Here is a 26,903-nt window from a genome sequence, read left to right on the forward strand (position 1 = left end):
ACGGGAGCAGAACTCATGAGCTGTGACGTCTAAAGGAATCCGAGAATCTAGCTTAAGATGAAAAGAGGTTCTGTTCCCCCAACGTAAACTGTTAAGGTTTAAAATTCTGCCTATACTGTTCTCAGAGACTGGAGGAAAAAAAGAAAAAAATTCGTTATTAAAAAAGTATCACACACATATGCAATCTTCCATGATTTGTTTTGCATCTGAAATGGCACAAAGAAAGGCTGCAAAAAATCTAGCAGTCAGAACTAAATTTTCCTAAGAGAAATTACCTCCCTTTTAACCTCCTGGGTCTTCAGCAATGGGGTGGAGATGGGGAAGGAGTTTAACCGGTCCGGCGACAAAGCGCATTTAGAATTGAATGCAATGGAAAAAACTAACAAATGTTAAAGTTTTTCAAAAGTTTAATGGAGCCAATATATAAATTGTGTTCTGGCAGACGTGAAGACCTGCTTTCTCTTACCAAAGAAAATGGCACATGTTTTATCAAAATTTGACAATCCAGAGTAAAGGGTACTGAGATTCAGAGCACCAACTAAAACAAAAACCACCAAAAAAATTTTTTGTCACTAACTTGGAGAGAGGAACTACAACCAAGGCATAAATGGGAGATTAAATATGTGTTCCTCAGCCTCAAAAACCTTTAGGAAGGAGTTCTGACCTCTTGTGAGCAACGCTTCACACCGTCAAACCCAATTCCAGAATCTAAATTTACAAAGATAGAAAACAAAGATAACTCCAAATGCATTTCTTGGTATATTCCAAAAGGAAGTGTAAAGTATTGAGAATACACAGGCTTGTCCATTTCTGGTATAATGATAAACTGTTATAATTCTTCCTATCATATTAAAAAAAAATCCTTTTTTGCAAAAATTTAGAAATGCCTTTCATTCCTAGGTTTAGCATGGAACTGACTTTCTTTAAATAAGGGCTGTATCTATAGTGAATATAGAACTCCAGTTCACACATTTCCATTCACATCCCACCTGTCAATGAATATTATGGTGAACTTAGCAAAATTTCTTCAAAGATTATTAAATGGCTGGAGAAAATTGCAAACGTTAACAAAGTGCTGTGAGTAATTACTGGAAAAACCCTTATACTGATTTGCAATAGTCTTTAAAGGATAAAAAACAGGAAGTAACTGATACTGAACTATAAGTTTGCAAGGAAACATTGTCACTGTCCTACTTGAGATATATATATATATATATTATAATATGGTAGAATAAATTACAGTACCTGGCAGGCTGACATCAGTTCTTCATCTAAAAAAAGACTACCATTCAGTTCAAGATATTAAAAATGAAGATGAAACATGCTCTAGAACACTGTAGCTACAAGAGGTCTTATACTTACTCAAAAGAGGACTCTACTGAGAACTTTTATTTAGGTCTAACCTAACATCTAGAGGACTTCCATGCGATTCCATCTTTTCCCAGAATGAGATTCCAAACTGCACTTTCTAGGAGAGGGATTTGGAGTTGGGTTTTGCTATTTAAATTGGGATCACATTAATTATTAGCAGACAAAAGACCTTTCTCTTTCACCCATTCCAACGGAAACTGCACAAAGCAGAACATTCATGAAAAACGTAAAACAGGATATGAAAGACTACAGTGCCTAGCCTCCCCAACCACCCATCTCCCTCTCACTAATACTGAACCAAAAAGGAAGTCCGTTCTGAAGAATTCGTGACCTCTCTACTTCAGGTCACCATGAATGCAGTCAACATGTTTACATTTACCACTAGGATAGTACCCTGCTTGGGAAGTAGTACTTGTCTTAAAAATGAATTATTTTAAGCCTATAGGGTTAATTGGGGGAGGGGGGCAATTTAATAATATTGCTACTTTTAGAGCACTAACACACACAAAGTGAATCCAATAAAGTTCTGTGTATTGATTCAGTATTAAGTATTAATTGCATGACCATCATAGCACCTCTTTACATCACACAATCACCAGAATTATAGACTGCTTCAAAAACTAAAAAATAGGGCACAGTTCAATAGTAATTCAAAGTTGCACGCTGTTACTAGAGAGAAACCAGGTGCGTGGTACAGTGTTGCTGCAAAAATGGAAGCCTGGAGATCTGACGAGGAAGCCAGATCGTGTGTTTTAGACAATTTTAGAAACCTGGCAATACTGGTGAAGCAAAATTCTCAACACAGCAGGAAATGGACCCTCCCCCCACCCCAAAAAAACCATCCTATAACCAAATAAACATCTGATATTTCCTTTCCCTTTGAGAATAAATACAGTTAAGGTCACTTTTAGCCTTGAAACGGATATATGTTTGCCTATGAGGATCCTACTACACGGTATCTGATGTCCTCTGCTAGGATTATACTTTTAAGAAAGCCATTGTTACAAGAGGCATCTACTATAAATACCTAGAACTTTCTTTTTATGGCAACCACTATAGGATTCACTTGTCTTAAACAGTGAACAATGGAAGATGGCCTCATATGTTTCCTTTGCAATAATAGTAATATGTTGAGGATCAAGTGGCTTTCAAGCAGCATGGTGGGTGTGAAAAATGTTTGCAGTTTAGATCATTCTGTTGCGTTTATGGGTTGGTGAGTCTGTAATGACATCGCCACACTGGGCTGAGGTACGCTTTCTAGTTCCACCATTGTCCAAGTGGAGTGCCATTTCTTCTGATATGAAAGTGTTCAAATCGACATCATGGAGTCCATTTCTCCTTCGACTAGCATTCGATCCACTGCTTACATGTGTAGGAGAGCCTGGGGTACTCGAACGCACGCTTATACTAGCCATTGCACCACTAAGACCTAGGAAGAAGAAAAAAGGTTTTAAGAGTTGCTCGATTATTCCACCCTCTTGAAAGCAACCCACTTTTACTTTCAACGTCGTCATCGCGTCAAAGGAGGTCTGCCTATTTTCCTCACAAAGGGGTTCACCGGGGGAGCGGTTTTTTCCCTGCAGGAACGAATCGTCTGACACAGGAGATGTTCATTGGTAATACTAATCAATATTTACAATCCAGGTAATTACCAATTACTGGAAGCTTATGATACATGGCAGGCACCCTGCTAGGTGTACAAATCCATCAGGAAATCCTGCCATCTACTCTATGAGGTAAGCGCTATCTGTAACGTAAGAGTTGAGGAAGGAGGTGCTGGTTTTAAACACAATGTTTCCCTTGCCCTGTCTCTGAGCCAACAGATCCCTGTGCTGTGTGCACAGGGGAGCCCACAGGCATTTCCAGGCCTGAGTGGACTCAACTCTGACATCTCTATAAAGTGACTTTATAATTTAGCATCTAAAACAATACACTATTGAGCCTTAAAAGCGGTCCCTAACTATTAAGAATAATCCTTGGACATCAGATACAAAGTGATTCTGCCCTGGACAAATCAACCTACATGCTCACCCCAAGGTCTGGACTGTACTCGGGACACCCTAACTCAACATCATCTCTCATCCTTCAGAGAAGGGGGGAGAGCAAGGGTAGTATAAAAATTCCTGCTGCCTTGCATTCAAGATTAAGAGTTACTAAATCCAGAGCATTCCAGCACGCGTGGTTGGACACTCATTCCTTAGACCCCTGAACAGTTAAAGGAGGCAAATGTATGTTCTGCTTCTAAATGCTCGGGACACACCTGTGAAAGGCATGAGAGGGCCAGGAGACACGCCACAGCATTGGATTCAATAACCTGACTTCACTGGATTTTCCTTCTTATGAACAGCCCCCTTGGGCTATCTGAGTCTCATAATGGAGTTCTTCGTTGCTTGACTGAACTGATACGATCTAGTATAATCAACATTCACAAAGAACAGGACTCCTATCTTAACAAGTCAGCTTAGAGGTTGATTTCCTAGGGACCCATTCTAATTTACTCTGTAAATGTACTTTAAATTTGATCATTAGGGAGCAGAGAATCCTTTTTCCACTTACCATACCAAAGCGTTTAAATTCCCTTTGACACCGTTGTCACTCTACAAATAGCCCGTGAACGTCCGCCAATCTTTGGTAGCCCCCACCGCCTCCCAGGTACTCTCTGCAGCCCACACCTCCCTTTCTAAGCTGCTCTTAACTCCTTCCTGCAGGAACTAACCAGTCCTCTCACTGCCCTCCGGGCAGCAGCAGCACCCTCTCGCCTTCCGCTGGTGGCCAGGGGAAATCTGACCTCATCTCTCATGGGCTCTAAGCCTTTCCAAGGCCAGTGCCCATTAAAAATAAATAAATGCACTAATATTGGAGTACTTCCTAGGTCAGGCACTTTTTCGTTTCATCCTTGCAATAACCCTATGAGAACTGTATCCTCTCCCTTTTGCAGATGAAAAACCAAGGTTAAAAGGTTAATAAGTAAGCCACTCAAGGTCACACAGCTAGCAAGCAAAAGCCGGGACCCAAGACTCAAGCAGAATTTAAATTCCTAACTCTATCCACCTCTTCAAGTCTCAATTCTTTCAGCACGGAAGTAGCCTCAGGAACTTAGGGTCTCAGCCTACCTCGTAGCATCTCTGTGGCTCCTCTCCCGTCTGCTCTCTTCAATCCCATCCTAACACTCAATCCTTCACTCCCAGCATTAACTCATCTGCGGTTCCTAAAAACGGCCTGGTCTGCACCTGCCTTCCGACATCTGCTCCCCACTGCGTGAAGCCCAGGTCCCTCCCACCTCTGCCTCCAGTCCTGGGCAACTTGCCCAGTTCTCCTCTCTCTCCTGTGAAACTCCTGTTCTCAGCCTGCCCACTCCTTCCTCAGTGGCCTTCTCTTCTGTCTGTCTGACATCAGCCAGCTACGCGCCTTGGCCCCTGAAGCTTACCTACAGGAGTGATTTTCCACATCATTGCCACAGGAACAGACCTTTTTCCTGAGCTCAAGGGCCCATCCATATTTCTAACTGCCCGTTGGCCCTCCAAACCTAACACCTTTGGGGGAAAAACTCACACTGCTTCTTCCCTAGCTGACACAACTTTATTAAAATAAAGTAAAACAGGAAAGGAACACTCTGGGCTGATGTCACCTAGCACAGTACCACTGCTCATCTCTTCCCATAGACAGTACCTTTTCATCTGCATCTCGTGAACGTAACAGTGTCTGGCACATAACAGAAAGCTTCAAGGCCTTACCCCTCACTCTGAAATCCAAAGCTGTTGATGTTTATTCACCTCTCCAATGTCAGGAAACACACCCACGTGGCTCTCTTATTATGTCTTTGTCATGAAGATAACACTCAATTATTTCCAACTTGCTGGATTTGGTCTTTTGTCTGTTTTTAAGTTCTCCATCAAGACTAAACCCCTTGAGGGGGACAGCTGTGCCTTTTTTCCTAATCTCGCATCCTGTAACGTATTACTGAAAAGTGTCCACATACTTGAGACAACCTTTTCATACCTGTTTCATAACGCAGGAGGTTCTAAGGTAATTATGCTGCAAAATATAGGCCCTCGGCAATAAACTGGGCTATTTCAGTAATTAAACTTGGGATCCCCTGAGCATTTGAGACCCCAGAAAGAACAAACTCTGCTCCAATGACCTTCCTGTTAATGTAGGAGCCACGTGGCTGTATGTTTAACATTCAAGGCTCATAAAACGCTCCATGAGAAGTGAAGAGTCACCTCAAACAAATGCTTCAACTGCTATCCTCCATGAAAAAAGAAGAGAGATTTTAAAACATCAATTCGGTCCTTTTCAAAATTCCCCCAGTAACTTCCAGAAAACCACAATCTTTTTTCTGTTGGGTGTATGACCCTGGGCTTAGTTTGACAGCTAAAGCAGAAGTCACAATGTGCAACATTACCTATTTTATTTTCTACTCTCAGCAGTGAAAATTCTTTTCAAGGTTTAACTTACAAATCTTCCCCAAAAGAAGACTTTTCATCACAAGGGTCAAACAAAAAAATTAAGATTAACAACCAAAAATATATGTATTTTAAACAACCCAAATTTTATTTTATAAACCAATGACAGCTACTAGGAGATGCTTTAGGAAACCTTAGCTAAGCCACATAAACAATCACAGGCCTATACAAGTACAGAGAATCTAAACATGCTTCAGAACTAAAAAAAAACTAAGTTGTATGGCCCAAGGGCATACGACTTAATTTCTACCAAAACACACTTTTTCAAAAGGGCTATGGGAATATCAATTGACAAAAAGCAGTAGAACAAGCAGTATGATTAGACAGAAAAGTCTCCATTGCTTAATACAAGATAAACTTAATCATTTTAAAAACGTGTCTGCATTCCTTTTAAATGATTAGTGCAGGAGTGGGGGTAAAAAAAAAAACAATTAGGAGGATTTAATCATACTCTGAAAGCTCCCATGGGAGCAAAAACAAAAGTTACAGTCCAGGTTATAGGAATCTAGGTTACATGGCAAATTGTTAAAAGCACATAACTATAATTTTCATACCAAGGTCATGCTCAGGGTCATAAGAAAATCCTGTTTTCAGAATTAATTACATGTAATTCCAGTTTACCAGCACATAGTTAGGTCACATAGAGGCACAAAGAGCAAACGCAGAACCCAGCCAGCTTCCCTTCCTCCGACCCGCAGCCCTGGCAGTGGCCTCGAGGCAGCCTCTACCCTTTCCGCTGGCCGCCCAGCCTCCTGCAGCACCTGCGCGCCTCGCCCTGGAGGACAAGGCCGACCGTCCACTGTTTACCGCGGATCCACTCAGCGCAGCTCCAGGACCCTCGGGCAGGTCTGCGCGCCACCAGCTCTCTCATCTCGGGCAGAAGGGGGATGTGAAATCCCCACGACTTGGACCAACTGATTAACATCCTGACTGGAAGCCCTAAGAAGCTGGCATTTTTGCATTTGAAATGACTTGCACTATTCAAATGGAAACACTTCCTTTGCACAAAGTGTATTCTGAGGTTTTAGGTAAGCAATGTGTGTAAATGTCATGTTTTAAGTGCACAGGGGGGAGAAGTTCAAGCATGAAAAAGTGCATTCTACTAGGAAGACTTAGGTAATTTGAAGTAGATACCACTCCCCACCCCAATCTGTGAATTGTAATTCTGAACTTTTATTGAAGTAAAGCACACTAAATCAAACCAATTACAAAGATACATGTGTCACACCAAGAAAACATTTTCAGTTATGCTGACAGCCCAAAATGCTTTCAATTTTTCAGACAGTTTTAATGCCATGGGAAAAATGCTCACGTCGTTAAAATGAAAAAAGCAAGATACAGTACCATATATGCAGTATGAGCTCAGCTATGAAATAATTTTAATATTTATACATTGAAAAAAAAAGACTGGAAGAAAATGCACCAAACATTTAACTGCAGTTATCTCTGTAAAGTGGGACAGCAAGATACTGAGTTTTTCACTTTTTGGAAATTTTCAAATCTTCCAAGAAATCAGTATTATTAAATCAGAAAACTAGTGAAAAAAATTAAATGTTAAAACTGTTTCACAACTACCAATGGATTATTAAGGAAGTACTAGGTGAGTAAACTGGCTTTAAGGCCTGGCTACATGGACTCCTTTTTCACCTCAATGAAAAAAGTGTCCAAGAAAATTTTACTGCAAAGTCTTAAGTTTTGTATCATTAATGCCAGCAGCTTTAGTTAAGCCCCATCTCCAAGAAACTTCAGTAGCTAATATCTAAATCTTAATAAACAGAAAATGCCAACTTTTCATCAAAAATTTAATGCTATCTTAATTGCCTTGATTGTTTTTCTTCTCAGAGGCTGGTCTGAACAAAGGCTATAATTAAAAAAATTCCAGCCTTCGGAAGAGTTTCAATTAAAGAAGATTATTTTAAATAATCAATTTAAAGCAATTAAGAGATGAGATTTGCTTTTGGTGCATTAATCTCTTACATCTTAATTCCCAAGTAAGTTTTGCAAACATTTACTGTGAAGTAACTATTGACAGTTCTCTGTTATTTCAGGAAGATGCAGAATGTAACATTCAACAAGCATTTATTAGGAATCTACTGTGTTCCACACATTGTGCTAGGTGTGTGGGCAAGACGTGGAAAAGGGATTCTCAAAGACTGGATATAAATCCCCCCACAAGCCAGTTCTAATCTATTCTCTGCAACTGAAACTGCCAAGAAGCTTCTTTCATACTGTACCATCTGTTTAAAAGAACTTAACCTAAGTATTTGTGTGACTGTCAACGTTTGTTTCTATGTATTTAACTTTATCAGTGGAAGAAATAAAAAGTGATAGAAAAGGAGAGACAGGAACCAAGCATCAATACTCAAATTTCTTCTTAAATGTACAGATCTCAAGGTTACCAGGAAGACACAGGCCAATGTTGTGACAAAAATAACAAAAGCAACAGAACCTGTGCTCAAAGGAGAAAGAAAATCCAACTGGTCTATACTGCCTAAAATCACAGCTTTCCAAAATACCAGAGGAAGCAGGGAACCATTTTATGACAAATTAGGAATCTGCCTTACTTTTTTTTTTCTAGGTAACGATGTCTACGTAACCTTATATCCCTGAATACGATTTCAAATGAATGTCTTTTTCTTCTAAGGCCCTACATACACTCAGTCTCTCCAGATCCAAGAATCCAGTCAAGCACCTTAATGATTTAAGAGACTAAGGATCACCATATACGCCAGAAAGACTTTGTTAGACATGAGAGAAGCCAGATATGGAGCCTATTAACTCCTCAAGTGACGGAACTGTGCCTCAATCTGATTGCCTGGGATTACATGCCTCAAACTGACTAATAATACAATTCTATTAGGCTAGAAACTCCTTGAGATATTATGTGATTCATCTTTGTATCATCTGCTCCTATCACTAGCTTCTGAAAATCAGAATGCCTGGCTATTTACTGTGCTCAGTAAATGCTGGGCAATAGGAAAGACTACAGAATGACAATATACATTTTTAAATGACCACACCTTTCACAAAAGGATTTTAATTGCATAACACCACAGTCAGCCAGCCAAACACACACACGCACAGGGGTTTCCAGACTAAAACTGCTTGACTTCAACCCTCACTGAATACTATGTCTTCTTCTTAAACGCACGACACATTATCTCAAAACAAAACAAAACACATCAAATTAAAAAACTCCTTTCCCTTTTGGCAAGGGGAGAATTCTCCAGTATCATATCAAAGGCCAGATTGCCTGCACTTGCTAAGGCCCTTTCAGTAAACATAGTAGCCCACTGTCTTTTTTAAACTGATGTTGAAACAACATGGAAGGAACTTGAACTTGAGCAAGGAGGCATCTTAAAGCCAAATGTCAGTGACAGCAATGGTTCACCCACCAGTTACCCACTCTTTAACACCACACCCTGTGTGAACTGAATAACTTTACACAGAGTCAAATCCAGGCCCAATGGGATTAGTTCCCTGTACTGCAGTTAGTCATCAAAATGATTTCTGGAACTAAACCCAAGTGTCTCCGATTTCTATGGAACAGTCTGAACCAGGGCTAGAAACGTACAAAGACCACCTCTGAGATGATCTGAGCGAGAGCAAGGTTTTTAATAGAGTTAGCAAATGAGTGAGGTCTGACTTGCACCATAGCATCCTCTCCCATCCAGGTCTCTTCCACACCTGGGCCCCATTCTAACTCTGGATCTTTTTCATCTAATCCCCATGACGACAAACAGAACTCCTGATGACAAACAGACTATCCTTCAATCTCCATGATGACAAACAGACTATCCTTCAATCTAAGGCTTTCTAGACTCAACAGTAGCTTGGGCAAGTCAAGTCAGCTCAGAATCTTTCCACCACCAAGCTCCCAGCTTGAAACATGAAACAAGCTCAAGATTTTAGTAAGTAATAATATAAATAGGTAGTTAACACTAAACTTTAAATCATTCCTTCCTTTTGAGTAACTGCACATTTAAAAGGCCACCCTTACTAAAAGGAGAGGCAAAGTACCCTCTAAGGCCACCTGAGCTCCAGGCCTGTTTTTGGAGTACCGCCATCAGGGCGCTCACAGGACTTGGAACTAACCGGAAGTCCTCTCCTCTGGAGGCAAAGAACATTTTACCTGTGTAAAGGCTAGGTGCTGTGCTTGGCTTCTCATTCTATATATCGCCTTACAAACAAAACACGTCACCTTTTCAGAAGTGACTGCCCTGGAGAGGTTGGCCACCCTGCCCAAGGTCATCCTGGGAATGCAGCCTAGGTACAAAGCCTGACTACTCTTCCTGCTAAAACCAACCAGAAATATAGGTCACAAGCCATTCATCTTCAAGCCTATGTACCCAGATTCACTTATGGGGAAAATCCCCAGGAAGAAATACCAAACTTATGTATGTTCTAATGTGTTTAGGGAAGAAAAGTAAGCTTAGAGACCTGCCGGGGGGCAGGGGTATGAGGAACCCTAAATGTACAAATAGAGGTAACTGAATTTGGGAGCCAGACAGATCTGGAATACCTATTCAAACATTTACTGACCTGGTCTATTTTAGTCAAATAAGACTTTCATCATCAATAAGATGGCAATAACCCTGGGCAAATGTGGACAGTGCTCCCCTAGCAGGACGCTGACATGACCTAACACTCAAAGGACTGCTCTAACGGTGCCTCATCACCCTCAGCCCTGCTTCAAGTCTCAGCTGTTTGGGGTGAAGAGGTGACTGTGCAACAGTCCTGAGATACACCTGCTCTGTTCTCCATTCTCCTCACCCTCATACTGCAGTCACCCAGGAAATCTGTGAGCCTCAACTCTCTGTAAAAGTTCTCTGCTCTGTTGACTTAACAGACCTCTGAACCCTGTGTTAGGCTCAGGGCACATCTAGGCCAGGTTCTGTCACAGCCAGCAGCTCTGAGACACAGCCCTGCCCCACCACACCCCTAGTCTATGGACAAGGAGAACAGATGCCCCACTCAGGCAAGACCAGAGAACAGGGAGACTGAAGACAAGCTTCGTAGCGGAGGAGACGTTCCATCAGTCTGAAGGGGTAAACAGGCAGAAGAGAAAAAAGCTTAGAAAAAACCATGAAGGTATTCAGATGATGACACAATACGGCTAAGAAACCTGACCCAAGGTCAGATCAACTGACAAGGGCCTTACAATGTCACACTGAGTTCTAACTTCATCCTACAGACCACAGGGAAACGAACGTTATTTTTCAATGAAGCAACAGGATAGAGATCACTCCAGTGGTCCCAGGAAAGATGGACTGGAGAATGGGTCAACTCAGGACTGGGAAGCAAGAACAGGCAGGAGATGATTCCAAGAGCCCAGGGCTCCCCTCCTCCAGAAAAGCCTTCTCTGAACTTATCGCTACAGCACACTGTGGAACATTCTTTTCTGACCCCAGAACACCTTACATATGACATTAAAATGAATTATCCAAGTGTGCACTGGCCTCAACAGAAAAGGAAGCACCCTATTCAATCGTATTTTCCCTAGAGACTATACAGTATCTGCCACATACCCATTTGCTGAGTGCAGAAATGAGGGAAAAAACATGGTTTTGCTTTAGTTGGGGATACCCTGGTGGAGATGTAGGCCAGGGCATAACAGGGTATACATGTTTAAGCAGTCTGGAGAAAGAATCTAAACTGTAAGGACAAATTTTAGAAATTAAGACTAAAAATCCCTTAAAGGGATTGCAGGAGGTAGCTAACAGCTAAATCCAGGGGAATGTAACCTATTCCCCTAAGTCACTGAAAGGTCAGAGATCAAAGAAGCCTAAGGAGAAGACCAGAAAAGGAAAATTTCTAGAAGAGAAAGGATGGCTAAGAGAGAGCTAATCAGAAGACAGGCAGGGAACCACAAAATGGTCCAGATGATCTTTGGTCTATCTGCAATCTGTTTACATAAAAACAAGGTGCCAGCTATGAATCCAGTTCCCAGTAAATTTTAGATAATATTTTTTTTAAGACAAGCATGATTAAGAAAAGGAGAAATCAACATAGAAAACGCATATGCATTTCTCTGATTTCCATGAGTTTAGCATCCAGATGAGGACATATCATGTACACAGAAAATGAACATCACATGCTGCAAACAAGTGCCAAAATAAAGCACTAGATTATATTCCTTAAATTTCAGCAACCATTAGCTGACAGTTTTGATTGAAATTGTTTGATAACTATTAATGTATTGAGTTGGCCAAAAGGTTCATTTAAAGAACCTATGGCCAACCCAATGTTTTTAATTGCAACTGCATATTTAAGTCTAAGGTTATGAGGGGTATTTATCAAAGGACCTTATCATTGGACCCTGTCTAACATGATATACTCTACAATTATGTCTCGGCCATTTTTATTCAAATAAAAAACATATTTTAAGCATATACGGGAGCATTGGTGGAAATAAGAATTTAGAAGCTAATTTGAAAAAAAATACAAGAGTAACTGTCCTCTCTTGTGAGGACATGAGGTCGTCTGTGGATAAGAATAAACAAACATTACCTCCTACACGAATGTTTGCTTTGATTAGAAACTTAAAGTCGGACTCAATTCTTTTCCTACTTCCCCCGGGACCCCAAAACTTCATAAATGTAGCCTCTCCCTCCAAAGAACCCCAAGAACTTCAATCTGACCTCATACTTCATAGATCTGGCAATGAAAATTATGTGCAAAACCAAATTCTGACAAGCATGCACCCTAATTAGGATATTTCCAAATATATTTCAAAATATATGAATAGTTTTGACTTCAATTTACAAACTATTCAATAAATCAGATCATCAGGACACCAGGTTACAAAGTTAGCCACTAAGTCAATTTACAATTTAGTTAATAATGCCCTATTATTAGAAATCATTTAAATTACTCAAAATACTCAATTCAGACTAGCATTCTCAATTCATGGATGTCCTTTAAAACCAACAGAGCACAAAACTCCTTGTTTCTGTATACTCTACAAGCTGCTCTATTACTGCACTGCAACTTCACATTTTAACTACGTGAGTTCAGCGCATGAGCCCTAGGAATCCAATATATTCCGTATTGGCACTACTTCATAAGTCTATCAAAGTGGAAGGTTATTTTTTTAAATAGCTTTAAAATTAAACTTTCTAAAACCCTCACAATTCAAACACAAATCAAAATTATAAATAGTACCTTCCTAAAATTACAACATCACTAAAACTCCCAAAGTTCAGTAAAATAATAAATCACAAATTTGAACAAACTCAATTTAAGAAAACGTAATGGGAGTTGGAGAATATAGTAGTTGTGGGGGGTGGGCTCCTGGCTTGTCCTTACAATGTGTACAACTGCAGTAAAGGTTTTATAGCAAGAGTGGCATTTATGTTTCTCAAAACTGTTTCCTGTAAGAGCATAATTCAGGGAAAAAAAAAGACTCTTAAAAGAAAAATATGGAATGAATCATAAATCCACTGGATGACAAAGAAAATCAAAATGTTTAAGGAAACACAACTACATCAAATACTAACATGCACTACAATTAATCTAACAAACTGTACATGTCTAGTAATTTTTTTCCAAACTTAATGGTAGAAGATGTGAAACTCTTAATTCAAGAGAACAGATCAATCTCTATTTTGCCTGAGTTTCAAAAATTCCACTATGTTAGGAACAGCAAGCAGTCTTAAGTACTGCAACCATACATCATGGACTTTCTTGCAATAAAACGTTTTTGTGTTTTTAACTGATCATAAAGTCACAATCAGGACAGGGAAAAATAACACCACTTTTCCCAAGTCCATGTTCTGAATGGGGTTTTAGGTATAAAGAAGCAATGCTTGCCAAAAAGAAAAAGAATCTCTGTAAGCATTAAAGCTTCGATGATATAGAAGCTCTCTGTATATATCCCACTTCTTATTACCAGGTTACTTTATTTCAGATGACTTCCACTGTGGCCCAGAAATGTTAACTTTTAACAAGGCCCATGACCTAACTCACTAATGACTGCTATCTGCATAGTCACTTGCACAATCCATGTTTTCATCTTGGCTTCAACACCAAGTCTTGTTATTCTGTGGTTGTATTTTTACAGCAGTATTGAATGACCTATAGAATACCTCTCCCACTTCTATCTGGAAGCCTGTATTAGATAACAAGCAACAACAGACCTACTGACTACATTTCCCAGGCTTCTCCAGTAGGACTTAAACCCTTCAGCCAAGAAGGCCATCTGACTGCAGGTCTGGCCTGGGGAGATGGAGATGGACTTGGCCTCTGACAGTCCTTACTATCAAGCAAGGCCCTCTGGACAACAGGTGTAAGGAAAGCCAACCTAACTATTCTCACATCTGTCCTCTCCTCCTCGGGCCCATCAACACTCACCCTCTGCAGGCACACTCAATAACCTAAGCTAACGAAGGGAGTTCCCAAGAGAACTCCCCCAACAGTTACCTGCCTTACTTGCCTGTCACTGACTAGGCTCTCCAGGCAATTATAAATGCGACAGAATTCTTAAGACACAGAACTTCCTCTTTGACTCAGAAGAGTAAGAGAGTATGTACAACAGAAGTGTAAAGCAATCAATTCTAATTAATGTTGCAAAAGATGCAGTTATTATAATACCAATCAGCTCAAACTAACTTCCAAAAACAGTTTTTAGGATAGGCTGGCTAACATTCAAAAACTGCCCATGTAAGTTCTTAGCTTACATTCTATTTAAACATTTCTAGAGCAAGTAGGTACTATTATAGACAAAAAACAGTATATCTGGATCTAAACCTAAATGTGAAATTGGATCCACACACTCTTAACCATTTTTCCAAAGAAATATGTTTAAACGGCTTTACCATGCAGAGCTATGGCTTCCCGGAAGGGTTGCAAATCAGTCTCTACAGATGAGCTAGTTTCCGTTGAAGTAGCTCGGTTAGGGGACACTACAGTCAGTCTTGGGGGAGCTCTAGAATTTCGTGGCGGAGGAACCTTTCCACACAGGAAGCTGATCAAATCTTCTCTACGAATAGTTCTTCTGCGCTTTTTAACCCAAGCCAACACATCCTTATTGCGTCGTTGATAGCCAATCTGAATTCCAATATCAAAACTTCTCTGATGAGTATCCACGCTTTCTGTTAGAAAAAAAGAAAAAGATACATCATCATCAGTAGAGCCAAGGCGCCTTCCCTCCTACAGAAAACCATTTTATAAATTCACCAAAATGAGTATCATTAAGTAGGGGGCTCTGTAAGTCTATCAGTAATCTATCCCACTGAACTTCATTCATGTTTAAAATACTATACATGACATCTAATCACAACTGCCTAAATTCAGTAAACATATCACACAATCTTGGAACTTCTGTCTTGTTCTTTAAAAAAAAAAAAAAATCAGATAAAAAGAGGGACTAATTATTAGCCAAATTATTACCATTTTAATAATGCTTCCTTAAAAAGGTAACTTAATCTAAGCAACCTAGCTTATTTAACAACGCTGCTGCTGCTGCTAAGTCACTTCAGTCGCGTCTGACTCTGTGCAACCCCATAGACGGCAGCCCACCAGGTTCCTGTCCCTCAGATTCTCCCGGCAAGAACGCTGGAGTGGGCTGCCATTTCCTTCTCCAATGCATGAAAGTGAAAAGTGAAAGTGAAGTCACTCAGTCGTGTCTGACTCCTAGTGACCCCATGGACTGCAGCCTACCAGGCTCCTCCGTCCATGGATTTTCCAGGCAAGAGTACTGGAGTGGGGTGCCATTGCCTTCTCTGGTATTTAACAATGCTAACAATGGGTCAATCACTAAACGTTTATTGTAACATGTAATATAACAAACATAACAAATATAACAAAAATACATAACAAAATGTACATGAATACCTTGCACCACCGTCCCCTCAGTGCAACTGAGGAAACAGGCACTGGGTGACTACCACAGGATTCAAGAGCTGGATTTTTGGTCCAGAGTCTGTGGGTCTTAACCACTAAGCTATACTGTCTCTCAGAAAAATGAACTCTCAGGAGTTCTATCACATCCTTCAACAGATGACTGAACACTGCCACAAATCACTCAGGCTGTGCTCTCCTTGCAAGTACTGTGTCACTTCAGATATGTACTCCTACTGACAGGTTCAGCATCAAGAACTGGAAACACTAAAAGCAGGAGCAGGGCTTCCAGGTGGCACAGTGGTCAAGAATCCACCTGCCAATGCAGGAGATGCAGAAGACGTGGGTTCAGTGCCTGAGTTAGAAGATCCCCTAGAGGAGGAAATGGTAACCTGCTCCAGCATTCTTGCCTGGGAAATCCCATGGATAGAGCCAGAGGAAATTCCACGAGACAGAGGACAGGGGCCACAAAGAGCCGGACATGACTGAACACACACACACACACACACACACACACACACACAGACACACACACAGACACACAGACACATAGACACACACACACACGCCGTAGCAAATATTTTAAAAATTTAACGGAAAACTAACACTGACTGACTAGTCACCAAAACCAAGAAGCACTGTGGGAACAAAAAGCCACACTCACTTCCCTAGGGATGTTTTCATTCTGCTTACAGTTTCCAACAGTTTTCTGTAACTTCTAACCATTCCCAAAAGACCCCATCCTAAAACCCCTCAGACTGGTCTCCTTACCTCCCAGTAGATACTGCCCCCTGTACACACTAAACCCAAATTTTCAGTAACATGAGGCCTGTCCCTAGACCAAAAAAAAAAAAAAAAAACCATGATGCCTGCCCTTTAGTGGCTTTACAGCTGAAAGAAAAATACCTGGTAACTTAAGTTACTGCAATTTATTTTTAGTTGAGCTGTTATGTTAGCAGGAAAATCACTAATACATCTTTAACGACATTAGAGAAGATGGTTCCTTTCCCCAAGTACGAATTCTCATTTAACACACAGAACCATTCATTTTCCTGGCTTTGATTTTAATTCTATCTGCTACATCTAAAGTAGATGCTGAAGGATAAGCAAACCAGTGAATGAAGAGCTGTGTCCCAGAAAGTTAACAATCCAAACATCACAGAGGCTCCCAAGCTGCTTGAATTTGCATTATTAAAAAAGATGGGGACTTCCCTGGTGGTCCAGGGGGTCAATCCTCTGGGTTCCCAATGCAAGGGGCCTGGAATTCAATCCCTGGTTGGAGAACTAGACAGATCCCACATGCCACAACTAAGACCCTACACAGCCAAATAATATTAAAAATAAATAAATAAATAGCAACAGGGTAGCACAAACAGAATTTTATAATAAGGTCTATTCTTTAGCAGATGATCAGTTTTTGTTGCTAAAAAGAAAAGCGCAACAAGTTGGTCATGCGAGTACTCTGGAAAATAACAGATTCCATCACAGCTTTCTAATTTTACAGATGTAAACGCTACTCCTGAATGATTTCTCCAGTGTCTCACTACTAGTATGCCCAAGTTACAGTGTGAATCAATGTGTTCTGATTTCTCATTTTATCGTCAACAAAACAAAGCATGAACCCCATTTAAAAAGTGAATAGCATTTAAGAGGATAAATGCCTTCCCATCTCTTAATCTTAAAAAGACTTAGATGAAGCCAACCTTAGATAAAGGGTGGATAATCTCTAAGATGACCTTGTAAGGCTGCATGTAGACCCTAAGTGATTCTGAAAGAGCTGGAAGCACTTTTAAGAGAAATTAAGTTATGGAGTAAACTAACCCCACCCCATGCAACCACAAAAATGAGGGTAGCTGTCCAGTGTGATGCATCTACAAGAAACCAGGTTTCTACAAACCTGCCCTACCTAAGAGCATCGTTGTAATCAAGCTCTTAACCAGAGAAGTTTGTTTCCACAAAGAATGACCCAAGAAATTTTAATTTTTAGAGAACCAAATGGGGGTAAGCCCAGAACTGGAAGTACATAGGGAAAAAGTTGAAAGCATGAAAGGGGTACAAGAAACAAGTGTGAAGCAAGCACAGACAGTACAAAGTAAGATGAACCAGGCATGTAAATGTACACCTGACAAAACAGACAGCAAGGCTGAACTTGATACAAAACTCAAGAGCCAAAGGAAGGAACCACGTGAGGCGGCTTTAAAAAAAAGAGAACAAAAACCTGACAATCCTGGGAATACAGAGCTGTGATTTGTTTTGATTTGAACACATGAGGAAATCCCAAAAGTCAGATCTGCAAAGGGCTGATGCTTTAATCAGAGCTGAACAAAGCTGGAAAACTCAATATTCATAGTTTTAAAAGCAGTTATGCAACAAGCTGTGAACCTCTTAAAATACTGACCAATCATTTCCTCTTCAAAAGTTCGACACAAATCTCAACATCAGAACCAACCAAGAACACACTAAGCACTTTGTAAACAGACTCTTACAGACTAAGAGGTACAGGAGGAGAAAAGCAGACTGAACATGAATGTCTTCAGGTGCATGCTTTTGCTCTGTCTGGGCATAAATTTGGTCTTATACCATTACAGCATATCCTGAAAGCCAAAGCCAAACACTGCCACATAAATTAACCCAATCTCAGTCATTTCCTTAAACCAAGAATATCATGCTGACACTATAGTTCTTTAATACCATAAAAAAGGCTAAGTACTAAAGAATTCGAACTGTTGTGCTGGAGAAGACACTTTAGAGTCCCGTGGACTGCAAGAAGATCAAACCAGTCAATACTAAAGGAAATCAACCCTGAATATTCATTGGAAGGACTGATGTTGAAGCTACAAACTTGGGTCACCTAATGCAAAGAGCCGACTCACTGGAAAAGACCCCGATGCTGGGAAAGATTGAAGGCAAAAGGTGAGAAGAGGACAGCAGAGATGAGATGGTTGGATGGCATCACTGACTCAATGGACATGAATCTGCACAAACTTCAAGAATAGTGGCAGGAGAAATGAGCCTGGATTGTTGCAGTCCATGAAAGAGTCAGACATGACTTAGCAACTGAACAAATGTTAAAGAATTTTGAAGAGTTACTTGGTTGAAAATGAAACCTTCCTATCACATTCTGAACTAAGCAGAAGAGATAAAATGCTTATTGGAGAATCTTAGGAGTAACTAGACTAGATTTTTAATCACAGGTTACTTTAGGATCTAGTAAGATAATAAACACTCAAAGATGGCCTCCAGAGAGCTCTCGGCCAAAGACTGCTTTGAATACATCTGAACTTTGTCAACTAGACCACCAAGTTCTAGAAGTGCGGAGCACAGAAAGCTCTGCAACAGTCTTGTGTCCAACAGTATTTTACTGATGCCAAAGCCACTGTAGAAAACAGCCATAAGCATGAAGGTTAGGAAAAGCCCGAGGGCATCAAAATGTCAATCTAACCTTTCATCACAACACATTCATTTCCTTTCTCAAGAAACAAACTGATTCATACAAGAAACAGTAGACATCTTTGCTTCGTACTGAAAAAAAAAAAGTTTTTATATTAAGTAGCTGAAGTAATAGCTAAAGTGACAGTGGAAGAGAGGGAAGCCTGGCATGCTACGGTCCATGGGGTTGGAAAGAGTCGGACACAACTTACTGACTGAACAACAACGTAAGTAGCGAACATTGAACTCAAAGAATTTTTATCAGTCTCATTTTTCCACCACTGGCAAGGGATAGCAGGCAAAGGATCCATGATTTCTGAGACCAAGACCAAATGCAAAACTTTGTTACATGAAACAGACATAATCAGATTTCATGTATGAATTAACCAAAGCAGATATCCCAATTTCATAAACAAGGAGTTGGAACTGAGGCTCAAAGGGTCTTGCCCAAAGTTAGACAGCGAAAGCTCTTTCTACAGTAGATTTCTTCCTCAACAACAGAGAAGCCATCTTCCATTTCTTTAGGGGACCTACAAACCAGAAAATCACAGACAGAGCAAAGCGCATTTCCAAGGAATACTAACTACGAAACATTTGAACTTAGAATTAAATCTGCACTAACTAATTACTCTGCTCTAGGGGAAAAAAAAAATATATATATATATGTTTCATTAGAAATAATTTATGAGTCATGTCAAAAAAAGTTTTTCAATTGTTTTAAGGAAATAGTTTCTGTACATTCTGTAACATAGTATCCAAAATAAACAGCAACCTCTCTGTAACTTATATACTGACTTAAATCCTCGCCAACATGAATGGCAGGACTCAGGGAGGATGCAAGCAGCCCCCCACCTGCATCCAGTCTGTGTCCTCCCTCTCCTAAAGGTATTCCAAGTCTCTGGCTAGCTCTGGGGGAAGCTTCCTCCACATCTGCTCAAATGATGATACGTTTGGTTTAGTCTCAAATCTGTACAACCCCAAAACTGTGGCTATTCTACCATGTGATTTTTCAGGCCAGGATACTGGAGTGGGCTGCCGTTTCCTTCTCCAGGAGCTAACATACTGAAACTCACCTACTGACAAAGCCCAAAGGGGCAGGCCCACACATGGGAGGAGAGCGCTGCAGAGGAGGAAGGCCTGAGCCACTGGGTCCAGTCAATCCCACCCTCAGGCTTCAAGCTAGAGAGCAGCCAATCCGTGTCCAGCCTGACTTTTATCTTCTGGTCTCTGCAGCCAAAATCTTCTTTTACAGAGAAGTTACACATAAGAAACCGACTTGTCTTCTGTAAAACTTCACAGGTAAACACTAAGGGTAATGACTGAGGCTGCTTCTTAACAAGACTCTGGGTATTCAACCTTAATCCATACTAGAACGTTTTGAACACTCTCAAAGTAAAAGGAAAGTCACTCAGTCCTGTCAGATTCTTTGCAATCCCATGGACTGTCGTCTGGCAGGCTCCTCCATCAATGGGATTTTCCAGGCCAGAATACTGGAGTGGGTTGCCATTTCCTTCTCCAGGGGAGCTTCCTGACCCAGGGATCGAACCCAGGTCTCCCGCATTGCAGGCACTCTTTACCATCTGAGCCACCAGGGAAGCCCCAACAGTCTCAAAACTCAATGGTTTTCTGTAGCAGGAGAGTTACAAACCAACTCCAAGGTCAAAACAAAAGCTCAAACTTCAATATCTGCCTGCAGGTAGATTATACTTTCTCTGACCAGCTATTTAAACACCCCTCATCCACAAATTTTTAGTACGTTCTGTTCACTTTAGTTCACATACAAACCCAAGAGGGTCACACTGAAGTGAGAACAACATACTGTAGAGGATCTGGCATCAAGATGTCTGAAAACTAAGGACTTTAAAGGGCATCCTACCATTTTTCTCCCCTGTCGATCCTATTTACATTTAGCCCTTTTAGGGAAAGATGAAGACACGCCACAGAAGTTATTCCAACAGAAGGAAATTTCTTCCCTTCATGTTAAGCACAGCCCACAGCCAGAAACATTATCTGAAAAACAGGACCAACACATAGTCCGTGACCACCAACACAGTCCTCGCTTGAAGACTCACTACATGCCATACTAAGAGCTTGGTTACTAAGCTGTGGGTACTTAAACCTATTTCCAGTTGAGAAAATGAAGGCACATTATAGTGAAATAGTTTTTGTTCCATTATCTATCTCCAGGGTCATACAACCAAGTAGAAAGAACAGTCTGAACTAGAGGCATCATGGGGAAGACTCCATGATAATGATGCTCCTGGCCTTCTGCAAGTGCTGCTAGATTCACACCTTGAGGACAAACGCTGAGCAAAGAGAAAACCACAAACATCTTTAATATAAACAATATCATAAGATCTCAACATATATGGTAAAAGTCGATATGCAACTCAAGTTTCAGACAGTTTTAAAATGTGGACAGCTTAACATAAGACAAAAATCAGAAAAAACATATTGACAGCAATAACAGAGAGAGAAGGGTGAGAAGCGGTGCCGGCAAGCACTGGCTCGCAGGCGGCTGCTGCAGAGCCAGCGGAGTGCAGTGCCCACCTCCGATGACCAGGAGGCTCCACAGGACAGCTCTGTCCTTCAGATGGCCACTAGCGTCAGCCTCTACTGACATTAGAAGCAATTTCGAATTAATGAGTCAGGAGAGAGATCAAAACCAGTCAGCCAAGGAAACAGGAGGTGGATTTAAGAGGCAAACAGGCTTGACCAAGCAGTTCTCAAGTAAGCATCAACCTGGACTAAGTTAAAAACCTTAGTAACTTCACTCCCTTTTAGTTGTAGACATCAAAAATGTACTAAGCCAGGGATACAACCACACTGAATGTTTAACAAACAGCACTTCCTTTAAATGTACCAAGTCAAAGTAAAAACAACCACCAGTCATCAGAATGTTCTTCCCCAAAGACGCCCATGTCTGACCCAACTTAATATGTGAAGTGGAAGGAAGCATGCACTCCATTTCGCTGAGTTCCGTCCACACTGAGGACGCCCCAACTCTCCTCCAAGTCTCCAGTCACATGTAACCAAACCAACTGAACATTCCATGTTTCAAAACCCCACAGGCAATCAAAGGGGGCCCTCTGCTAGACTTTTACCTCATTCTGACTTCCCTAAGCACTCACTGTAGCTGTTATCAAGAAGCTAGTAAAAGTGCCAACCTCTCCCCAGGCTGGGTGAGGCAAAATGAGCCATTTTTAGCTTGTAAGATAAGTGCTTAATCATACAAAGTACAAGAGCACTGTCCATTTACAGGGATCCCTCAAAACCATCTCCCCACCTACCCCCCTCCTGGAAATTACATTTAGATATTGAATCAGAACTGTGACTAAATTTACCACTACTTACAGCTGCATGTACTGTGACACTACCTTGCTAATTTTATTGATTCTATTTAAAGTGCTCAATTATTAATACAGCTGCATTCTTTTCTCTGAAGACCACACCCTGAAAAGAAGGAAGAATGTGAGGATCTGCAGAGCTCATCCACACTTTCCTTGAATCAGCTAAACAAAGAATAATGCTGCTACACAACCAAATTCCACAAACCACAATTAACCACTCCTCAGGTAAAAGAGGATGGTAAAAGGGGATGTATTTCATTTTACAGAAATAGGATAAAAAATAAAACTAAGGCTGGACTGACAATCTAACATTTGCAATAATGCAAGAATTTCATGTTTGTTTAAAAAGGAACTCAATGTCTTTCATCAAGTTTTCTGAACAAAGAAAAACTAGTACACTGTTAAAACATTTTCAAATCAAGTAAATTAGGGATTATTTCAGAGTTCAGCTTCTGAGTCCATTCTTTTCTAAGAATTAACACTAAAGAAAACTGCCAGCTATAGTCCTAAGAAGATATATTCCAGGAGCACACCAACAGCACCAAAATCATAGAACATTCATATCTGTGTATGCCCTAGTCAAAGAGCCTGGCACATAAAAAGGACTTAAACTAAAAAGTAACTGCTAAAACTGAGTGGATACACTGTGACACCTCCACACAACAGAACACTAGTCAGGAAGGAGTGGGGAGGAGGGAGCACTGCACTGTTTGTTAATATCAACAATGTGAACTCAAAGAAGCATCTCAGAAACATTATGGCAAGTGGAAGAAGCCAGTCACAGAGGGCTCCACGCTATACAGTTCTATTTGCTAAATTAAAGAAAGGTAAAAACCATACCTACAACAATCAAATCAGTACTTGCCAGGGGCAAGGGTGAGGGGATAGATATATCCTGTTTACTAACAAAGTGGTTGTCAAATTCAACTTATACATTTTAAAAGAATGATCTTTATGTAAATTATACTCCCAGAAACTGGAATTTTCCAAGTATTATTTCAAAATTTCCTGTTTGGGTGAAACCTAGAGTAATTCCAGAGAACGTTCAAAACCCTCAAATAATAATGGATGCTAAAAGTCAAAATTTAAGCAAATCAGTTACATAAAATCAAAGTTGACCACTGGGACACCATTTAATCATTTCCCTTTTTTCAGTAAGCCTGGACTATTAGTTCATCATTCCCTGAAACTAACACTCCATTCATCACTTTATTCTTACATTCTCTAATTACCATCCCCCAAAACTGCAAGATCAACCCAGGAAATCCAAAATAAAGGACATTTTCCCCTAAAGACTACTATCTTAATTTGCTCATTCTTACACAAGAATAAAAATCTGAAAATCAAGTCTGCTCCACAGCCAGTTTCAACCTATTTTGATAATTTTGAAATGCACAAAGTTTTATTGCAATTATCAGTTTTTAGCCGTTTAAAAGCATTTAATTACATTTTTACTAAGATTAACAGTCAAATTCAGTTTCTTTTTCCACAGAAACCTTGCCAAAAATCAAAACCAAATTTCCAAATCTTCAAAAATCGAGTAATACACAAAATCTAAACCCACTGTTACTGAGAGTGCAATGGGCAAGAATATTCAGGCACGTATGGGGGAGGGGGGGCGGGATTAACTGCATAAAGGCACTACCAAAAAACACAAATCAACTCAAACTGATCAGATTTCCTACCTACAGTGAGATGTCAAATAGAAGGTAGACCTGAAAACAAATATTTGATGCAGTTGCCAGGGAATAACACCATGTTCACGTGAGCACAGATTATTCCAACTAGTTTCCAATGCACTTAAATGCAGGGCCTACAGGAAACTGCCTTCCACGAGATCCTTTTCCAAAAACAAGTGTCCCTCCCACCTCTGTCCTTGAGACAAACTCTTCTTCCCCAGATGCCCAAACAGCACGTCTGGCCGGCTGGAGTGCTGGGCCTCTCAACTTGGGCACTACTGCCATCTGGGACCTGGAATAGGGATTGGTAGGCGGTCTCACGCGCAGCAAGCCTATCAGTGATGACATTAGCGTGTCCCTTGCAGGCGTGCTCAGTCGTGTCCGACTCTCTGCGGCTCTATGGCTCCTGCCAGGGTCTTCTGTGCATGAGGATTTTCCAGGCAAGAATACTGGAGTGACTTGCCATTTCCTTCTCCAGATCTTCCTGACCCAGGAATTGAAGCCGAGTCTCCTACATCTAACCACTGAGCCATCGGGGAAGCCCCCTAAAGTACCCCAAACACCGACAAATGCGGGCGAGGGGGCCAAACGACCCCAGATGAGACCCCGTTATCTGGAGGTGACATCACACCAGCGGAATCCTCCAGTTGCAAGCTACTGACACTTAAGTGGCTGGATTCCGGGGCAGGAAACACTTCGGCGATCGAGATCGAGGCGGCCCTTGCACTCAGAGCACCCGACAGAAACCCGGACGCAGGCTACCCTCCTCCCGCCCCCAGCCAGCGGCGTGGCCGCAGGTTCTCTTTACCTTTGTAGAGGTTCGTGACGGCGGTGGCTGCGTTTTGGAAGGGAACCCACAGAGAAAGTCCTGGTTGCTGACACACCCGGTCTGAAAAACGACGAAAGGAAGAGGGAAGACAAAAAAAATAGAAACACACACAGAGAAACACACAAAGACAGAGAGAAAGAGAACAAGCGATGAAACTTGGGCGTCGATCATTCGGGAACGGCCATATTAGATTTCGCCATTTTGTTCAAGTTTCGTGATCCCGCGCGGGGTGGTGGACCCGAACAGAAGGGGGGTCGGCGGCGGGGCGGCCGGGGAAGCCGCCGGAGCTCGGGGCGGAGGGCAAGGGGGGCGCAGCCAGGGGCCGAGTCGCGGCGGAGGGAGGCGGCCCCTCAGAGTCCCCGCCCCGAGGCCGGCTGCGGCACAATAGGGCCCCGGGGCCTCCTCCCTTCGCCATTTTGTGACCGGGGGCTCCTCCCTCGCCCTCCCAGGCCCCGGGGAGGCGCCGGCGTCCCGGCCTCAGAAAGGAGCAGGGGACCCCCTAACCCGAGCCCCGCCGGGGGAGCGGCCCCTAAGCCGGGGCGCCCCCTCAACCCCGCCCCGAGCCGGGCCCCGGCCCCCCGCCCCAACCCCGAGCCCCTCCCGAGGGCCCGCCTCCCGCGGCGCCATCTTGCGGGGAGGGGGCGGCGGGGACGCGGCACGACGGCCGGAGCCCCAGACCCCAGGGCTGTCCCCTCGCCGACGGCCGGCCAGCCCCGCGGGGACGGGGGCGCAAGATGGCGGCGGCGGCGGCCCTCACCTTTGTAGAGCTGGGCCACGGCGGTGGCCGAGTTCTGGAAGAGGTGCCACAGCTTCTGTTGCTTGTGCTCGGGCTGCGCGGCGGCCGCCGCCTCCTCCTGCAGCTCCGGGGGCAGCTGCTCGTCCTGCTCGGCCTCGGCCAGGCACTGCCGCTCCCACTTGGAGAACCAGTGCTCGGGCCCGTGTTCCTGGATCTCGGCCTCGCCCTCCTCCTTCCGCTCCTCCATCCTCCGCGGCCTCCCGCGGCCTCGCCGCCGCCGCGGCCGCGTCCTCCTCAGGCGGGACCCCCGCGGGAGCGTCGTCGTCGAGCGGCCCGGCGACGGGGCCCAGCGACCGGCGGCGGCGACGGCTCCTCGCGGCGGCCCAGGCCTCCTGCACCCCTACGGCCTACGAGCCCCGCCCCGCGGCCCCGCGCTGCCCGGGACGACCCCCGCCCCGGGCCTCCCCACCCCCGGGCCCTGCCGAAGGTCGCCGCGGACCGGATCAACGCCGCTTCCCCTTGCCTCGCCGGCCCGAGCCCGTCTACCGCCCAGCCATGGCGCCGCGGCCTCCCTAGGGCCGCTGCCGCCGCAAACCGCCTAGCCCTGCGCGCAGACCGGCTTGCGCCGCCGAGCCCACCCCGAAGACTGAGGAACGTCGTCGTCGCAGCCGCCGTCGACGCCTCTGCGGCTGCTGGTCTCCGCCCTCCCCCGCCCACTTGCTGACTGGGGGAAGCACCGCCCACTCGGCCCCCGGCTTCCCCGCCCGGTTGGGGCGCGCCCGCTCTAAGGGTCTCCATTGGTCCGATCCGACCGGGTCCGCGTGCCAGCCTATGATTGCAGGGCCGTGATTGGCTAGTCGGCCTGTCTGCTTGACGTAACCAAAGGGCGGGGGGAAGGGAGTGAATGTCAGGACGGATGAAGGAGGGGGAGGAGCTGACAGTGGTTGCGTCCGAGCCTACCAAAAAAAAAAAAAAAGGGGGGGGAATAAGTGCGCATGCGCAGAGGCCTGCTGCCAGGAGCCAGCGGACAGGAGTCACGTGACCCGGCTCCACGACCGCACCCCGCGGGGGCTTTTCCGGCGCTTCCAGGCCCCAGGGGACGCAAAGTCAATTCTAGAGGTCGCGCCGCGGGGACTGAGGGGTGTGGTGGGGTGGTGGCCCGCTACTCCAGCCCCTTGGGCTTCCAGACGGAGGAGGGAAATG

The 26,903-nt window shown here is 43.1% G+C and overlaps 1 protein-coding gene across 1 annotated transcript; it reads right to left on the reverse strand.

Moving 5' to 3' along the window:
* Positions 1-389: 389 nt before the first annotated feature.
* On the reverse strand, positions 390-26,367 carry C25H16orf72 (chromosome 25 C16orf72 homolog). The gene is made up of 4 exons (XM_027526934.1): positions 25,722-26,367; positions 24,944-25,024; positions 14,654-14,929; positions 390-2,800 (listed from the first exon to the last, which is right to left on the reverse strand). The coding sequence occupies exons 1-4, from the start codon at positions 25,945-25,947 to the stop codon at positions 2,556-2,558; spliced, it is 828 nt and encodes a 275-aa protein (XP_027382735.1). The 5' UTR covers positions 25,948-26,367; the 3' UTR covers positions 390-2,555.
* Positions 26,368-26,903: the final 536 nt, after the last annotated feature.

The sequence above is a fragment of the Bos indicus x Bos taurus genome, chromosome 25 (genome assembly GCF_003369695.1).
Source record: "Bos indicus x Bos taurus breed Angus x Brahman F1 hybrid chromosome 25, Bos_hybrid_MaternalHap_v2.0, whole genome shotgun sequence".
Lineage (NCBI taxonomy): Eukaryota > Metazoa > Chordata > Mammalia > Artiodactyla > Bovidae > Bos > Bos indicus x Bos taurus.

Excerpts from the sequence above, each read along its gene's own strand:
- C25H16orf72 (XM_027526934.1), bottom strand. The coding sequence starts at position 25,947 with ATGGAGGAGCGGAAGGAGGAGGGCGAGGCCGAGATCCAGGAACACGGG. Across the intron at positions 14,930-24,943 it reads CGTCACGAACCTCTACAAAG|AAAGCGTGGATACTCATCAG; the intron begins GTAAAGAGAACC and ends TTTTTCTAACAG. Across the intron at positions 2,801-14,653 it reads GGAAGCCATAGCTCTGCATG|GTCTTAGTGGTGCAATGGCT; the intron begins GTAAAGCCGTTT and ends TCTTCTTCCTAG.